At 42.3% G+C, this 15,194-nt stretch overlaps 1 protein-coding gene across 1 annotated transcript in view; it reads left to right on the top strand.

Moving 5' to 3' along the window:
• Window positions 1-5,882: 5,882 nt before the first annotated feature.
• LY86 (lymphocyte antigen 86) overlaps window positions 5,883-15,194 on the top strand; it is an 87,038-nt gene continuing 77,726 nt past the window's right edge. Inside the window, exon 1 of the mRNA XM_006864133.1 lies at window positions 5,883-6,003. Within this exon, the coding sequence (XP_006864195.1) occupies window positions 5,883-6,003 (121 nt within the window). The remainder of the gene's footprint in view (window positions 6,004-15,194) is intronic.

Raw genomic sequence — 15,194 nt, 5'->3', positions numbered from 1 at the left:
TATAGAGCCCTCGGCTTCCTTGACCCAGCCTACATGCTCCTCAGATGAGCAAAAATCATTTCTGTTTGTATTTTGTAGTAGAAGTTATAAATCCATTTAGAAACCAAGTGCTTTGCATATTGTGTCCCCAAAATAACTAAGCATTAATCATAATAATAAATAGGGCAACATCAAAGAAGTGGGGAGAAGTACATTTTAGATAGGCCTGCTGCAGTTTGTCCATTGGAGCAAACAGTTATTTGAAAGCCTTGGTAAGCCACCAGTCTGAGGCAAATTAAAAAAGAAAATTCATGTGTGTATTCAAAAGCCAGCTGAAAATAATTCAGAAAATTGGTCCAATTTAGTATATGAAATCCAAGCAATTTTTTAAGAAGCAAAATTATTTTTCTTTCATTAAACAAAACTCCTAAACAAATTTGTTTTCTGGCCCTGAGATAATCTTTAATCCTTAAACCCAAAATTTCCCTTGAAATCTTCTTAAAACCAAACAACAGTTTAGCTTAACTAGTAAAGAATGTCTGCCTTGAGCTATCTGCATGGGATCAAACTGACAATAGCAACTTGAAGGATTAGATAGGAAATTCAGGTGACAGTAAGTGTGTGTTAATGGCGAAGGAACAACTTAGAACAAGAGAGCAATAACTGCTGCACAAGGTAAAGAACATTATTAGTGCCACTGAATTTTGCATGTAGAAATTGTTCAATTGGAATATATTCTGCTGTGTATATACACAATAAACATAAAATAAAATTATTAATTTTTTTTGTCTCTTCCATAAAAACAGGGATTTTGTTGTTCTATAATCCCAGGGCATGGAGCTGTATCTGGCCTGTTGGAGGTGTTTAATAAATGTTTGTTGAATAGACAGATGAAGTTAAATCAAGCAGACAAATAGATTTTCCACCCCCTTTTGCTGTAGAAATAGACAGGTGGTTTCTGTACCTTTCTTTCAGACACATATACATAACGGAAGATATCAAGAAACCAAGACTTGGGCATCTCATACCTTCTCTGGTGTGAGTCTTCCAGATATCTGGTAGAAAGATGATTGGAAATTTAAGTAGGCTGGCACCAATTCTGCAAGATGAACATGTAGGCCACATAACTGTGGGCATGAAAAGAGTTAAAGAGTAAGACCTCAGTAGTCAGCTTTGGCAGGGAGGGAGGCTGTTAAATGGTTTACTCAGGAAGAAGCATGGCTTCCCAACTTCACAATGGGGGCACTTTTTTCAAGTTGCACTAGGTCTTAAGAGGACAAAAGCTAGATGAGATAAAAACGCCTCTTCCCACTGTAGCCTGTTTTCACAGAGTTGATTCTAACTCATAGTGTTTCAGAGTAGAACTGTACTCATAGGGTTTTCATGACTGACCTTTCCAAGGTGTCTTTCAGTAGATTTCAACCTCTAGCCTTGTGCTTAGTAGCCCAGCATGGCAGAAACACAGAGACAAGACATACAGAGCAAAGCAGCAGTGCCCTACAATGGGAAATGTTTGTCTGATGTCCTAAATAACACATGGGCATTAGAGGAAAGTGGGCACAGCTGAACACAATGATGATGAAGACACACGGTAAACAAAGAGCAATGTCGCGAGAGTGTAGTATTAAAGAATTGTACTGTACTAGCATATCTGCAGGACTCTTTGCTGCTTGCTGGCACATGAATTGAATATAAAATAAACCTGAACTCTTTCCAGGCCATGGGGAAACTCAAAACCCACCCAAGTTTTAATCACGTTCCGAAGGGAGCTCTATCCCATGACTCACATCATAATGTGGGACACCACACTGATTCAGACATTAAAGTCTGCTCTTCTATGTTTCCCCCCAACATTCTATGTTTCCCCTGCAACACACACACACACCATACAGGCATTAACACAAAACATTTCTGGGTGGATAAAGCTCTACTGGCTTTTTTGTACATCACAAGGAGTGGTGTAGTGTCATATTGTGTACTGCACAGCAACAAATTTGCAATCTGATTATAAAATATCTTGTGTTCAACTCACCTCTAGACAGGAGTCTTCCTTCCAGCCACAAGCTCTCACCAGCCTTTCACCAGCTTTCTCTCCTCTTTTCTTGTCTTTACTCCTTTCTCTCCTTTTCCTCACATTCTCTGGAGCAGAGCCCAGCTCCCCTTATCTGCTCATGGCTGACCTTTACTGATGGCTGATGCCTGCCTTCAAACTCTTACCTTTTATTCCTTAGCTATCTTCTTAAACAAGCGAAGAACACTACTAGTAAGAGCCTTCTAGAATGTACATTTCTAACAAGCTCTCAGATGATGTTGAGGCTGCAAGTCTTGAGACCACATTTTGAGAACCATTGTTGAAAGCCAGTGCTGCTGGCCTTACTTGTAGATGGACACCCACAAAAGTCAGTACAGACCTGGTGGTCTTACTGTCTTTTCCCCAAATATCTACTCCCTAATATCTGGGGCATGCGAGAAATCCAAATTCACTATCAATTCATTCAATGTATTTGCTTATCTTCATTGGTAATTAACTTCAGAATGACTTTACTTCTTACTTAGCTAGCCATCAGCGGAAGTAGTCAATTTACCCAGTACACTCAGATTAATGCTTTTTCATCCCAGGGAAAATGGTGTTTGTGCTCAGTTGCTGTTAAAAACCTGCTGGCCTTGGCCCTGACTCTAGTTTTCCTAAGCTGATGTGAGGGTGAGATGAGGTGGGGATCTGAGACCAGAAACCTAGTGAACCAGCACAGCAAATGTCCACCAAGAAGGGTGCTGGGATATTGATTTTGAAAAGCAAGTAGAAAGTGATATTAATAATTCCAACAATGACCTGAACAATTAAACCACACTCTTAAAGGAAAGCCCCTCTCCTATTACCTCTTACACCAAAACAAACCTAGAAATAGAACACAGTTCACATCTGAGGTTTACTCCCTCCACCTCATCTCCAGAGATAACATCTGCTAAAGCGAAGTATTGCCCTGTTTTTGCAAGTGGACAATTCACTGAAATTCTAATCCCAAAATGGAATAACTACTGGTGACTAGAATGGGAAAGTTGGAAGTAAAATAAAAGGATCCATGGTTGGAAAATATGGCCTTGGTGACAGAAACATGCTAGAGACTGCCTGAAAGAATTTTGTAAGACCAATGGCTTATTCATTGCAAATGCCTTTTGTTGACAGCATAAAAGGTGACTATACACCAGATGGAATGCAGAGGAATTGAACTGACTATATCTCTAGGAAGAAAAGATGGAGAAGCTCCATATCATCAACCAAACAAGGCCAGGGGCCAGCTGAAAAACAGACAATCAATTGCTCATATGCAAGTTCAGACTGATGTTAAGGAAGACTATAGCAAGTCTACAGGAGTCAAAATATACATTGGATGTCTCCCACCTGAAATGAGAGACCATCTCAAAAAACAGATTTAATGAACCCAAGACAGGAAGAGTTGTGGGATGACATCAAGAACATTATAATGAAGAAAGCAAAAGATCATTAAAAAGACCAGAAAGAAAGAAAAGGCCAAAATGCATGTCACAAGAGACTCTGAAACTTGCTCTTGAGTGTAGGTAATTCAAAGAAACTGGAAGAAATGAGGAAGTAAAAGAGCTGAATGGAAAATTTTCAAAGGCTGTTTGAGAAGACAAAGTCAAATATTATAATAAAATGTGCAAAGATCTAGAACTAGAAAACCAAAAGGGAAGAACACACTCAGCATTTCTCAAGTAGAAAGAACTGAAGAAAAAAATTCAAGCCTCAACTTATGATATTAAAGGAATTAATGTGCAAAATATTGAATGGTACAGGAAGCATCAGAAGAATATGGAAAGAATAGACAGAGTCACTGTACCAAAAAGAACTGATCAATATTCATTCATTCTAAGAGATAGCATATGATCAATAACCAATAGTATTGAAGGAAGAAGTCCAAGCTGCACTGGAGGCACTGATGAAAAACAAGGCTCCAAGAATTGACAGAATACAAATTCAAAACATGTAACAAATTGATGCAGCACTAGAGGCACTCGCTTGTCTATGCCAAGAAATGTCGAACCTGGCAAACAGATTGAAAGAGATTCATATTTGTGACCATTCCAAAAAAAAAAAAAAAAATGACCCAATAGAATGTGAAAATCATTTAAAAATACCATTAATCTCACATGTAAGTTAAATTCTGTTGAAGATAATTCAAAGACTGTTGCAGTACTACATTAACAAGGAACTGTCAGAAATTCAAGCAGAACTCAGAAGAGGATGTGAAATGGGGGGTGTAATTGCTGATATCAGATGGATCTTGACTCTAAGTAGAGAATACAAGAGGGATGTTTACTTGTGCTTTATTGACAATGCAAAGGCTTTTGACTATGTGGATCATGACAAGCTATAGATAACATTGAGAAGAACTGATATTCCAGAACACTTAGTTGTACTCATGAGGAGCCTGTACATAGAGTAAGAGGCAGTCATTTGAACAGAACAAGCGGGAATTGAATGGTTTAAAATCTGGAAAAGTGTACACCAGGGTTGTATTCTTTCACCATACTTATTCAATCTGTATGCTGAGCAAATAACCTGAAAAGTTTGATTTTATGAAGAATAATATGGCATAAGGATTGGAAGAAGACTCATTAACAACCTGTGATATGCAGATGACATTGCTTCTTGGAAATGAAGAGGACTTGAAACACTTACTGATGAAAATCAAAAGACTACTGTCTTCATTATGAATTGCATCTTAATGTAAAGAAAACAAAAATCCTTACAACTGTACCAATAAATAGCATCATGATAAATGAAGCAAAGATTGACCTTGTCACAAAGACTTCATTCTGCTTGGACTCACAAGCAATACTCATGGAAGCTGCAGTCAAGAAATTAAGCGATGTATTGCATTAGGTAAATCTGTTGCAAAAGACCTCTTTAAAGTGTTAAAGGACAACAATGTCACTTTGAGGACTAAGACGTGCCTGACTCAAGCCATGGTATTTTCAGCCACTTCATATGCATGTGAAAGTCAGACAGTGAATAAGGGAGACCGTAGAAGAATCAATACATTTGAAATACGGCATTGGAGAAGAATATTAAAAGTACCATGGACTTCTAGAAGAACAAACAAATCCATCTTAAAAGTGCAGCCAGAATATTCCTTAAAAGCCAGGATGGTGAGACTTTGTCTCTGGAGCTTTGGGTGTGTTGCCATGATGGACCAATCCCTAGAGGAGGACATCATGCTTGTCAAAGAGGAGGGTCAATGAAAAATAGGAAGACCCCCACTCAGATGGATTGACATAGCAACAGCAACAAAGGGCTTAAATATAATGATTGTGAGGATGGCACAAAGCCAGGCAATAGTTCTTTCTATTGTGCATAAGGTCAAATGGATGGCACCTAACAACAACAACTAAGTGGAGAAAAGAAAAACACCAGTAGAACCTAAACTTGATCAAGATCCTAAATGCCATTTTCAGCTTGAACAAAATTCCAAGCACTGCCTGGCTTCCCCAGTTAGACTAAATGCAGGCCCACAGCCGGAGCCCATAGAGACATGGAGGTTGGCAATGGAAAACATACATTGGTCTGTGGTTTGTTAACTTTACCTTCCTTAGATTTACTGCTCCACCTGGGGTACACTAAGGAGGGTTGCTTTGGGGTTCGAGTTCATGACTTACTTGCAGCTTTCATGGCAAAGTAGGAAGTTAGCCATCTCCACAGCATGGCTAAGACCTGGCTGGCCCTGATGGCTTAACACCAAGGCCCTCTGGGGACCAGCTATGCTTCTCACTGCGTCTCCCCAGAGCATGAAATTTGAGAAGTGAAACTAAACATGTCACCCTGCTAAGAGAGGAAGGAAGAACAAGCCCATTTTATTGGACCTGTTATTTTTCTCTGGGTCACCATGCAGGGTCTCATGGCCACCCTCCTCGTCTGGGCTCTGCTTCACCCCGGTGGTGGCAATGTCTGGCCCACCCACACAGTCTGCAGGAATGACGGCTTGGAAATACTCTACCAGAGCTGTGGTAAGGCCTTTAAAACATCCATTTGGGTTTATGGGGAAATTATGGCCCCCAGATGTGGCCTGCTGGAGTGCTTAGTTCATGTGGGTCGGGGGAGAGGAAGCTAGCAGACAAATGCTTTTTACCTGCAGCAGGGCACCTTTGGGAGGGCAAGGAGTGGAGGGTGGGAGAGATCCTGACAAGAGAGACAAAGAAATGAGAAAAATAAATGAACAGTCTAAATACAGCAATTTACTAACACCACAGAGCCCAGGATGGGGTAAGTGATGGGTAAGAATACTAAGTTACGGTACTCCCCCCGGCCCCCTACAGTTCAAAGTAAGGAGAAGATGTCCCCAATGGGTCAACAATCCAAAGTGTACACCTGGGCTCCTTTCCTAGTTTAATTCATTTGTAGGTTGCATGGAAGGATCATTTGTGCCCACAGAGATCTTTGTCCCTTTCCTCTTGTGACACTTGCAGAGCTGTAACTGCAGGGGTCGTTTGCTACCTGCTGTCAAGTTAGTCTCACCTCATGGCAACCCGACCCCACAGAGCAAAGTGCTGTGCAGGCCAGACTGTTGTGACCCATTGGTTGATTTCAGAAGTAGATCAGCAGGCCTTTTGTCCGGCCCCATCTTAGTCTGGAGACTTTGCTGACGCCTGTTCAACGTCAAAGCCTCCACAGAGGGTAGTGAGCATGCAGCACATTAGCTGGGAATTGAACCTGTGTCTCCTGCAGTAGTATCACTCATTCATTCAGCAGAAACTTATTGTACAGCTATCAGCGCCAAATATGAGCCCTGCTTGCACAGTCATTAAGCATTCAGCTAGTTAAACTGGTCTAAGAGTAGTGTCTGACCGCTGACTTCACAAGGAGGAGCAAGATTAGCAGCCCAAGGCTGATTCCTATGAGGCAGGGGTCAGGCATTTTCTGACATTAGCCAGCCTCCAACATTTTCTGACATTAGCCAGTAAGTTCCCTATTATGGCAATTTTACTTGTCTGCTAGTTCAGCAATACATTGCAGTGGCCACACAGTACTCAAACAATATGAACTCATAATTAGGGGATTTATTAGAGACATAATAGGCTACAATTCAGGATCAGAAATGGCCCAGGAGACCGTTCTCTGGTCAGGTTAGCTTCTTCTCAGCCATGCCCACAAGTGTGCTTTTTTCACTGGCCCTGTGACCCTTGCGCTCTGCCCTACTTTGTTCATGTGTTACAAAGCTCTTTAACTCAGCCACTAAGTGCTCAGAGAAGTCTCCCTCCACTAAGAAGCCTTCTGCCCAAAGGTATTCAGTTTTCTCGCTCTAAGGGCAGGGAAGCCCACTGCACCATCCACCACCTGTGCTGCCATTTCTCAGCCACAGCAGTCTCCAAGGTGCAGCTCGTTCTCTTTCTGTCTCCTAGGTGTAGAAGGTGCCCAGTGCAGGGCTTCTAATGAAGTACCTCTTTTCTGCCTCTGAAATGACTCACTTTAAGCCAACAGAATGGCAAAACTGATCAATCTCCTCATTGGGGTTTTATACACCTTATTTGTTTGGCCCCATGCCAACAAGAGTACCATGTATCTTATTTACATGATTAGCAAACTGTCCAATTCCCTTAGTGAACCACAGTACCTCATTTGCATAGAGTCATTTGGTGGGAATTACAAAGACTATGGTTAGAAGGGTCATACTAAGTAATTCTATTACACTGCAATAGTTCAAACCCACCAACTACTCTGAAGTGGTCTGCTTTCTTAACAATTACAGTATGGGCTTGGGAAGTCTGTGGGGCAATCCTATGATCACAATGAATTGGAATTGGCCCAACAGCAACAGGTGTTTTAAACCAGTGCTGGGTTTTCACTAACACTAAAGTAACAAAAAAGAATGTGCCATGGTTGTTACCCCAATGGAGCAAAAAGGTAGGCAACAGATGAATTGTTGCCCACAGAACAAAATGCAGTTAACTAGTGGTTCTGTGGTGTGGCATTGTGGGAAAAAGCACTGGGCCACAAGGTCGGCGCTTCAAAATCACCAGTTGCTCACTGGAAACCCTATAAACATGGTCGCTATGAGTCAGAGCCTCACCACAAACAACAGTAGTACCATGGGCCATCTGAGTGGGGAGAAGCTAAGACAGTCTCAAGAGCAGGGGCAGCACCACACCTTGAAGGAATAGTAGATGTTCTGGCTAGTGGAGAGGCCGAAGGCTACAAAATCTGGCATTTGGGAGGGAGACAGGGAATGTCATGTTGATTGAATGCATGGAAAAAGATTGTAGGAAGGAGATACCCAGATTGGCCCCTTGCTAAGCTATGGAGTAACTGAGGATGTCCAACTTGAGTACATAGCTGATCCCCACAACTCCTGTCCAGGGAGCCTGCCACAGAGCAAGGTCGTATATCTGACTTTCCGTGACTCTTTCAAAAACAAGAACAGTTTTGAAATCCACATAAAAAGACAAAGACTAAGAGAAAATAAACAGCTAGTTTCTGGAGGTGCAGACTGTCACCCAGGCTCTTCCTTGGGGATAGGGTCCTAGACCATGGCAGTCCATTCATTCCAGGTGTGAGACAAAAAAGTTAGACAGGCAATGAACAGGTCAGGGCATGTTTGTCCAATTCATCCTCACAGAACTGTTGCCATGGCTGTCTGTCTCCAGACTCACTCTCCAGCCAGTGGACCAGACTGACAAAGCCTTTCAAGCTAGAGCCAGAGAAGGGAAAAGGGGAAATGACTCAGGGAGAGAGTAAGGCTGTACCATCCATCCGTCCTGGAATTGCCCTGCCCTCTAAAGTTGGAGCTGCTCTGTGGAGTCAGTAACTCAGGGGCCCAGCCCTGTTCCAAGCACTCAGAATAAATGAAGTAGATGCAGGCCCAGTCCAGAGTAGTGGAAATCTCAGGTGATTAAACAACCTGAGGCCAATGTATTGTGACATTTTGGTGGGGAGAGACAGAAGTGGGGTCTAATCCATAAGAAGTCTTTAAGCTTGAGTTTAGAATTGATAGATAAAAATAGTCGTTATACCATCTCATATTTATGAAGGGTTTGTATGTGCCAGAGATCATATTAAGCACATATTGCATAGCATCCTTGTTTTTCAAATATATAAACTGAGGCTTGAAGACTTTTGTAAAATCAGGAAGCTACTGGTGGCAAGATGACAATCCCAGCAGCATGGAGTAGGTGTGAAATATTTGTGAAGTTAAGATGATCCCAGAGGGGTAGGATAATAGAAGAACAAAGTGGATGGGAGAATAATTAGGCAGGTTTGCATGGGCTAAATGGGACAGAGGTAATAATGATGTATGCACAACGTTGGAATAATAGAGCTCTGGGATACAGGGATTGAGACATGTTTGGAATGGGAAAAAGGGAGTATATAATGTTAAGATGCTTGGCTGTCTCTTGAATCTTGGTTTCCTTTGCATACCATTATAAAATAGACACTTGAGGGGGAGAGAAAGGAATAGCCAGAAATAACACCATAGAAAACTTGTAAGTCTGTCTTCTACCTATAACTGACTTGTTGTTCTTGTTGTTGTTAAGTGCCGTCGAATCAGTTCCAACCCATAGCGACCCTGTACAGGGTTTCCAAGGGTGTAAATCTTTAAGGGAGTAGAAAGTCTCATCTTTCTCCCGCGAAGTGGCTGGTAGTTTCGAATCGCTGACCTTAAGGTTCGCAGCCCAATTCGTAACCACTACGCTACCAGAGTGACTGGAGTACCTAAAATGGGGCTACAACGTGCCCAGTGAAGGAGGCTTCCTATGGAGCCTCTGCAATACATAAGACCATAGGTGGAATCCTGAACAGCATCCAGAATCTTCAGAGGTGGGAAATTTCCACTTGAAAGGATAAGCAGACCAGCCTGGAGTGGCTAGAAGAACAGTAGATACTTCTTGAAAGAAAGACCAACAGGAAAAATACAAAACAATAGAGGTAGTCCAGACTGATTACTACAAGAACAAGCAAGTTCCTCGCCCAGGAGACATCAAGGCAAGTGGTCAGGTCTCCTCGGGGCAAACCCCCTTCCAAGAATTAAGATTCAATGGGAATACACACTCTGATTGCTGACCACGTTCATCACCAATAAGGGGAAGTGAGGGAAAAACAGCAATGAAGCTGTGATCTAAGCCCTACAATGTTCAGCAGCTTCTTGTGAACCTGGGTGGAGACCTGGTTGACCAGCAGTGTTGCAAGACCTGGGGACTCTTGGGCCCAGAGTCAGCGTCAAGCATCCAGCTGATAAGAAGAGAGGGCATATGAACAAAAACACTCACACTTGCAGATAATATCCACTTGACCTGGCTTCAATGACTGGATGATCAGAGCTGAACTAGAAGAAGAAAGAGGAAAAAAAAAAAAATGAATCTGATACAATTTGATGAACTTGACCAACACCTATGGATGCAGTAGCTCAAAAGAGGGAACAAATCTTTACAGCAAGGATCATTCCCACCCCCTCCATACAGAGAATAGACAGAGATGGGTAACTTGGACATTGGCTACCCAAAATGGGGTGGGGGCACGCCTACAAAGGCAAGAAGTGACTGGCTTACAAGCTTTCAAGATGGAATCTAGATGCAAAGGGCATGGAGGAAGGTAAAATCTCCACTGAGTAGTGTCCAATCTGTCTATGCGGGGCTGATGAAAGGAATTGTGGATAGGTCTCTTGTGATACAATAGTGAATAATTGTTATCAAGACTGCTTGTGAGGGTTGGAAGTGTAAAGGTAGACATTTTGTAGCAAGGAAGGGAGTGATTAACTTTGCATTCTAGGTGTCGAGCTCCCTGGGACCATCAAGGGCTAAGCACAGAGAGCGGGACCCTACTCAGAGAAGCAGTGACACCAGAAATAGAGACAGAGAGGATGACGTGGAGAGATGGAGTAGCTGAGGACTATAGACCCAGAGAGGGAGAGGGGCGTGTGCTGATGACTGGGGTGCAGACTTGCAGGGTATACCCTTTGGTTGGTTGATGATTCATGGAGGGTATTGTAACCATGGCAATGCAACAATATAGATAGGATGAATGTAAAACTAATGTTCTCCCATGTAAACTATCACATAATTCACAATAAAACATTAAAAAAAAAAAGATGATCCCAGGCTGTCTGACTCCTGAGGCCATGCTCTGAATCTCCCTGCAATCTGGAGTGTTACTGGCAAGTGAGGTAGAAGAGAGGAGTGAAACAGACAGGAGAAGGCAACAGGGGAAGTGGCCTTGCCTATTGTGTGGAAACTGCAGGAAGTGTAGATGGGCAAGTGGGTGGGCGGGAACATAGGAGAGGAGTCAGAGAGGGGTTAGAACTTGGCAGGGCCCTGGAGACCCAGATTAGGTGGGGCAACTTCCTTTTGGCAGCAAAGAGATGTGGAAAAATGCCTCCAGTAGAACTGTGGGTATTGGATTGGAATTTGTCTGAGGCTGGAAGTAGGAGAAGAGACCTGGTGGTGCTAAGCATAAAGCTGCTAACCACAGAGTCAGTGGTTCAAACCTACCAGCCACTCCCAAGGCGAAAAGTGAGTCTGTCTGCTCCAAAGATGATTTATCCTCTTCAGAAACCCCAAAGAGCAGTTCCACTCTGTTCCACAGAGTCCATATGAGTCAGGAACAACTTAATGATAGTGGGTTTGGGGAGGCAGGAGGAGTGACAATCTAAGAAAGAAAAGAGGGTAGCCTACCCAGCATCATTTTAACAGCCACTAAGAATGTCTGGCACACTGGGGTCATCAGAAAGGAAAGCAGTTGAGAGTCACTGAGCTTTGAGCACTGAGCCCAAGGGTGGACTGAACGGCTGCTGAATGGTGCAGAGTCCAGACTGGGATTCACAGAGAGCAACCCCACGTGGTTAAACTTCCCTAGAACACATCTCAGGCTGCTGGAATCCCAATATGCCCAGGGCTCTGGGAGGGTTATCTGGAAAAATAAAGGATCCAGTGTTTTCTAAATTTAATGCTTCATTTTTCTTTTCTCTTGTGGTTTTGTAATTTTAGAATTGGGGGGAGAGGATAAAGAAGAATATCTTAGGTTAGATGCTGCTCTAAATAATACAGAAAAATCCCTGGGGAGAAAAAACCCTCATAAGCAATTACTGGGCTCTGGACACTGACCAGGCAGTGAGCCACATTTTGTAGAAATGAAGAAGCCCTACCTTGCTCAGCTATTGCTGCTACAATAAATAGAAGACCAGCCTTCTCTAGAAAAGCAAAGGGGGAACAAAAGCAGTCATGGGCCTTTCCTTTGTTAAATCACAAAACACCACCCAGAGTGAGAAAAAGTCCAGACTCCCCATCCCACAGAACAATAAATGTCTACGCCGTGTATTTATTCATATGCCACTGCTGTTGCACATAGGTCTGCAGTCGCTGATGAAAATGCACATGCTAAGAAGGTGAAACACATAGTGGCAGAAGCAGGTGAGGAAAGTAACAGAAGGGGAATAATGAAGGTCGGGATACTGAATTATGGATAACACAGGAGGCAGTGTCAGTGGGAAGTGCTGAGAGACTAGAGTGCAGAAACCTAGTGCAAAATATTTGTGCTATCCTCTTCAGGCCACAAGTCCTCATCTGTAAAGTGGTTCATGAGTCTCCTATGCCTGCTGTAACCAATTACCACAAGAGGTATACTTGACCATGAACTTCCTTGAGGCCAAATTAAACAAGGAAAGAATTACCACATCTATTCTTTTAGGATTCTGGAGGGCAGAAGTCCACAATCAGTTTCACCAGATCACAGTGTGGTCAGAGCCATCTCTCTTGGGAGCTCAAGGAAAGAATCCATTACCTGGTCATTCCTTAACTCATGGCCTCCATCTTCAAAGCCATTGGTCTAGTATCTCTCTCTGATTCTGTGTCGCTCTCCTTCTATCACCTGGCCTTCCTCTCTTTTGTCTCAAAACTCCCTCTTCTAAGGACACTTCTGAGTACATATAAAACACACCTAAAGTATCTAGGACAATCTCACCACCTCATGAAATTCATTTAACTTAACCACATCTGCAAAGTCTCTCTTATCATGGAAGGTAACATATACAGGTCCTTTGGTTTGTTGTTGTTGTTAGGTGCCATCGAGTTGGTAACTACCCATAGAGACCCTATGCACAACAGAATGAAACACTGCCCGGTCCAGGACCAACCTCACAATTGTTGCCACGCTTGAGCCCATTGATGCTGCTACTTTGCCAATCCATCTCGCTGGGGGTCTTCCTCTTTTTGTCTGACCCTCCACCATACCAAACATGATATCTTTCTCCAGCAACTGTCCCTCCTGACAACATGTCCAAAGTATGAGAGATGAAGTTTGGTCATCCTGGCCTCCAAGGAGCACTCTGGCTGCACTTCTCTCAAAACAGATCTATTGATTCTTTTGGCAGCCTATGTCACTTTCAATATTCTCCAACACCATAACTCAAAAGCATCAATTCTTCTATGGTCTTCCTTATTCACTGTCTAACTTTCACATGCATATGAGGTGATTGAAAATACCGTGGCTTGGGTCAGGCACACCTTAATCCTCAAGCTGACATCTTTGGCCTTCAACACTTTAAAAAGGTCTTGTGCAGCATATTTGCCTAATACAACATGTCATTTGATTTCTTGACTGCTGCTTCCATGAGTGTTGATAGTTGATTCAAGAAGAATGAAGTCCTTGACAACTTCAGTCTTTTCTCCGTTGATAAGAAGGTTGTTTATTAGTATCCAGTGGTGAGGATTTTTGTTTTCTTTACATTGAGATGCAATCCATACTGAAGACTGTGGTCTTTGATCTTCATCAATAAATGTTTTAAGTCCTCTTCACTTCCAGCAAGCACGGTTGTATCATCTGCATATCGTAGGTTGTTTATGAGTCTTCCTCCAGTCCTGATGCTATGTTTTTCTTCATATAACCCAGCTTCCCAGAATATTTGCTCAGCATACCGGTTGAATAAGTATGATGAAAGAATATAACCCTGTCACACACCTTTCTTAATTTTAAACCATTCATTATTCCCATGTTCTGTTCAAACAACTGCCTCCTGGTCCAGGTACAGATTCCTCAAGAGCACAATTAAGTTTTCCGGAATACTCATATTTCACAATGTTGCCCATATCTTGTCATGATCCACACAATCGAAAGCCTTTGGGTAGTCAATAAAGCATAGGTAAACATCTTTCTGATATTTTCTGCTTTCAGCCAAGATCCATCGGACATCAGCAATGATATCACTCATTCCACGTCTTCTTCTGAATCCGTCTTGAACCTCTGGAAGTTCTTTGCCAATGTACGCTTGCAACCATTTCTGGGATATAAAAGATATTGTCTGATGAGTTCCACATTCCATTGGGTCACCTTTCTTTGGAATGGGCACAAATATGGATCTCTTCTAATCAGTTGGTCAGATAGTTAACTTTCAAATTTCTTGGCATAAATGAGTGAGTGCCTCCAGTGCTGCCTCTTTTTCTTGAAAGATTTCAATTTTTATTCCATCAATTCCTGGTGCCTTGTTCTTTGCCAATTCCTTCAATGAACCTTGGACTTCATCCTTCAAAGTCATTGGCTCTTTATCCTATGCTATGGTTGAACATCAACCGTTTCCTTTTATCTTTTCCTCTTTTCTTATCTTCTTACTATTTGCTTTCTTCCTATATGATGTTCTTGATGTCATCCCACAACTTTTCTGGCCTTCAGTCCTTAGTGTTTAATGTATCAAATTTGCTCTTTTGATGATCTCTAACTTCAGGTGGGATATATTCAAGGTCTTATTTTGTCTCTTGTGGACTTGTTTTCATTTTCTTCAGCTTCAGTTTGAATTTGCATATGAGCAATTGATGGTCTGTTCCACGATCTGCCCCTGGACTTGTTTTGACTGATGATATGGAGCTTTTCCATCGTCTCTTTCCACAGATGTAGTCAATTTGATTTTTGTGTATTCCATCTGGTGAGGTCTATATGAATAATCATTTCTAATGCTGTCTAAAGAAGGTATTTGAAAGGAACAAGTCATTGATTTTGCAGAATTCTATCATGCAATCTCCAGCATGGACATCTTTGGGACCATTATTCAGCCTACTATGGGAGGGATTGGAAGAGATCAATGTTTGTGCCCATTCCAAAGAGAGGTGACCCAACGGAATGTGGAAATCATAGGACAATCTCTTTGATATCTCAAGCAAGCAAAGTTTTGCTAAAGGTAATACAGAAACGGCTACAATCATACATTGACAGAGAACTTCCA

The sequence above is a fragment of the Chrysochloris asiatica genome, unplaced genomic scaffold (genome assembly GCF_000296735.1).
Source record: "Chrysochloris asiatica unplaced genomic scaffold, ChrAsi1.0 scaffold00060, whole genome shotgun sequence".
NCBI classification, from domain to species: domain Eukaryota; kingdom Metazoa; phylum Chordata; class Mammalia; order Afrosoricida; family Chrysochloridae; genus Chrysochloris; species Chrysochloris asiatica.
Note: the sequence above shows the minus strand (reverse complement) of the source record. Positions and strands in the feature narration are given on the sequence as shown.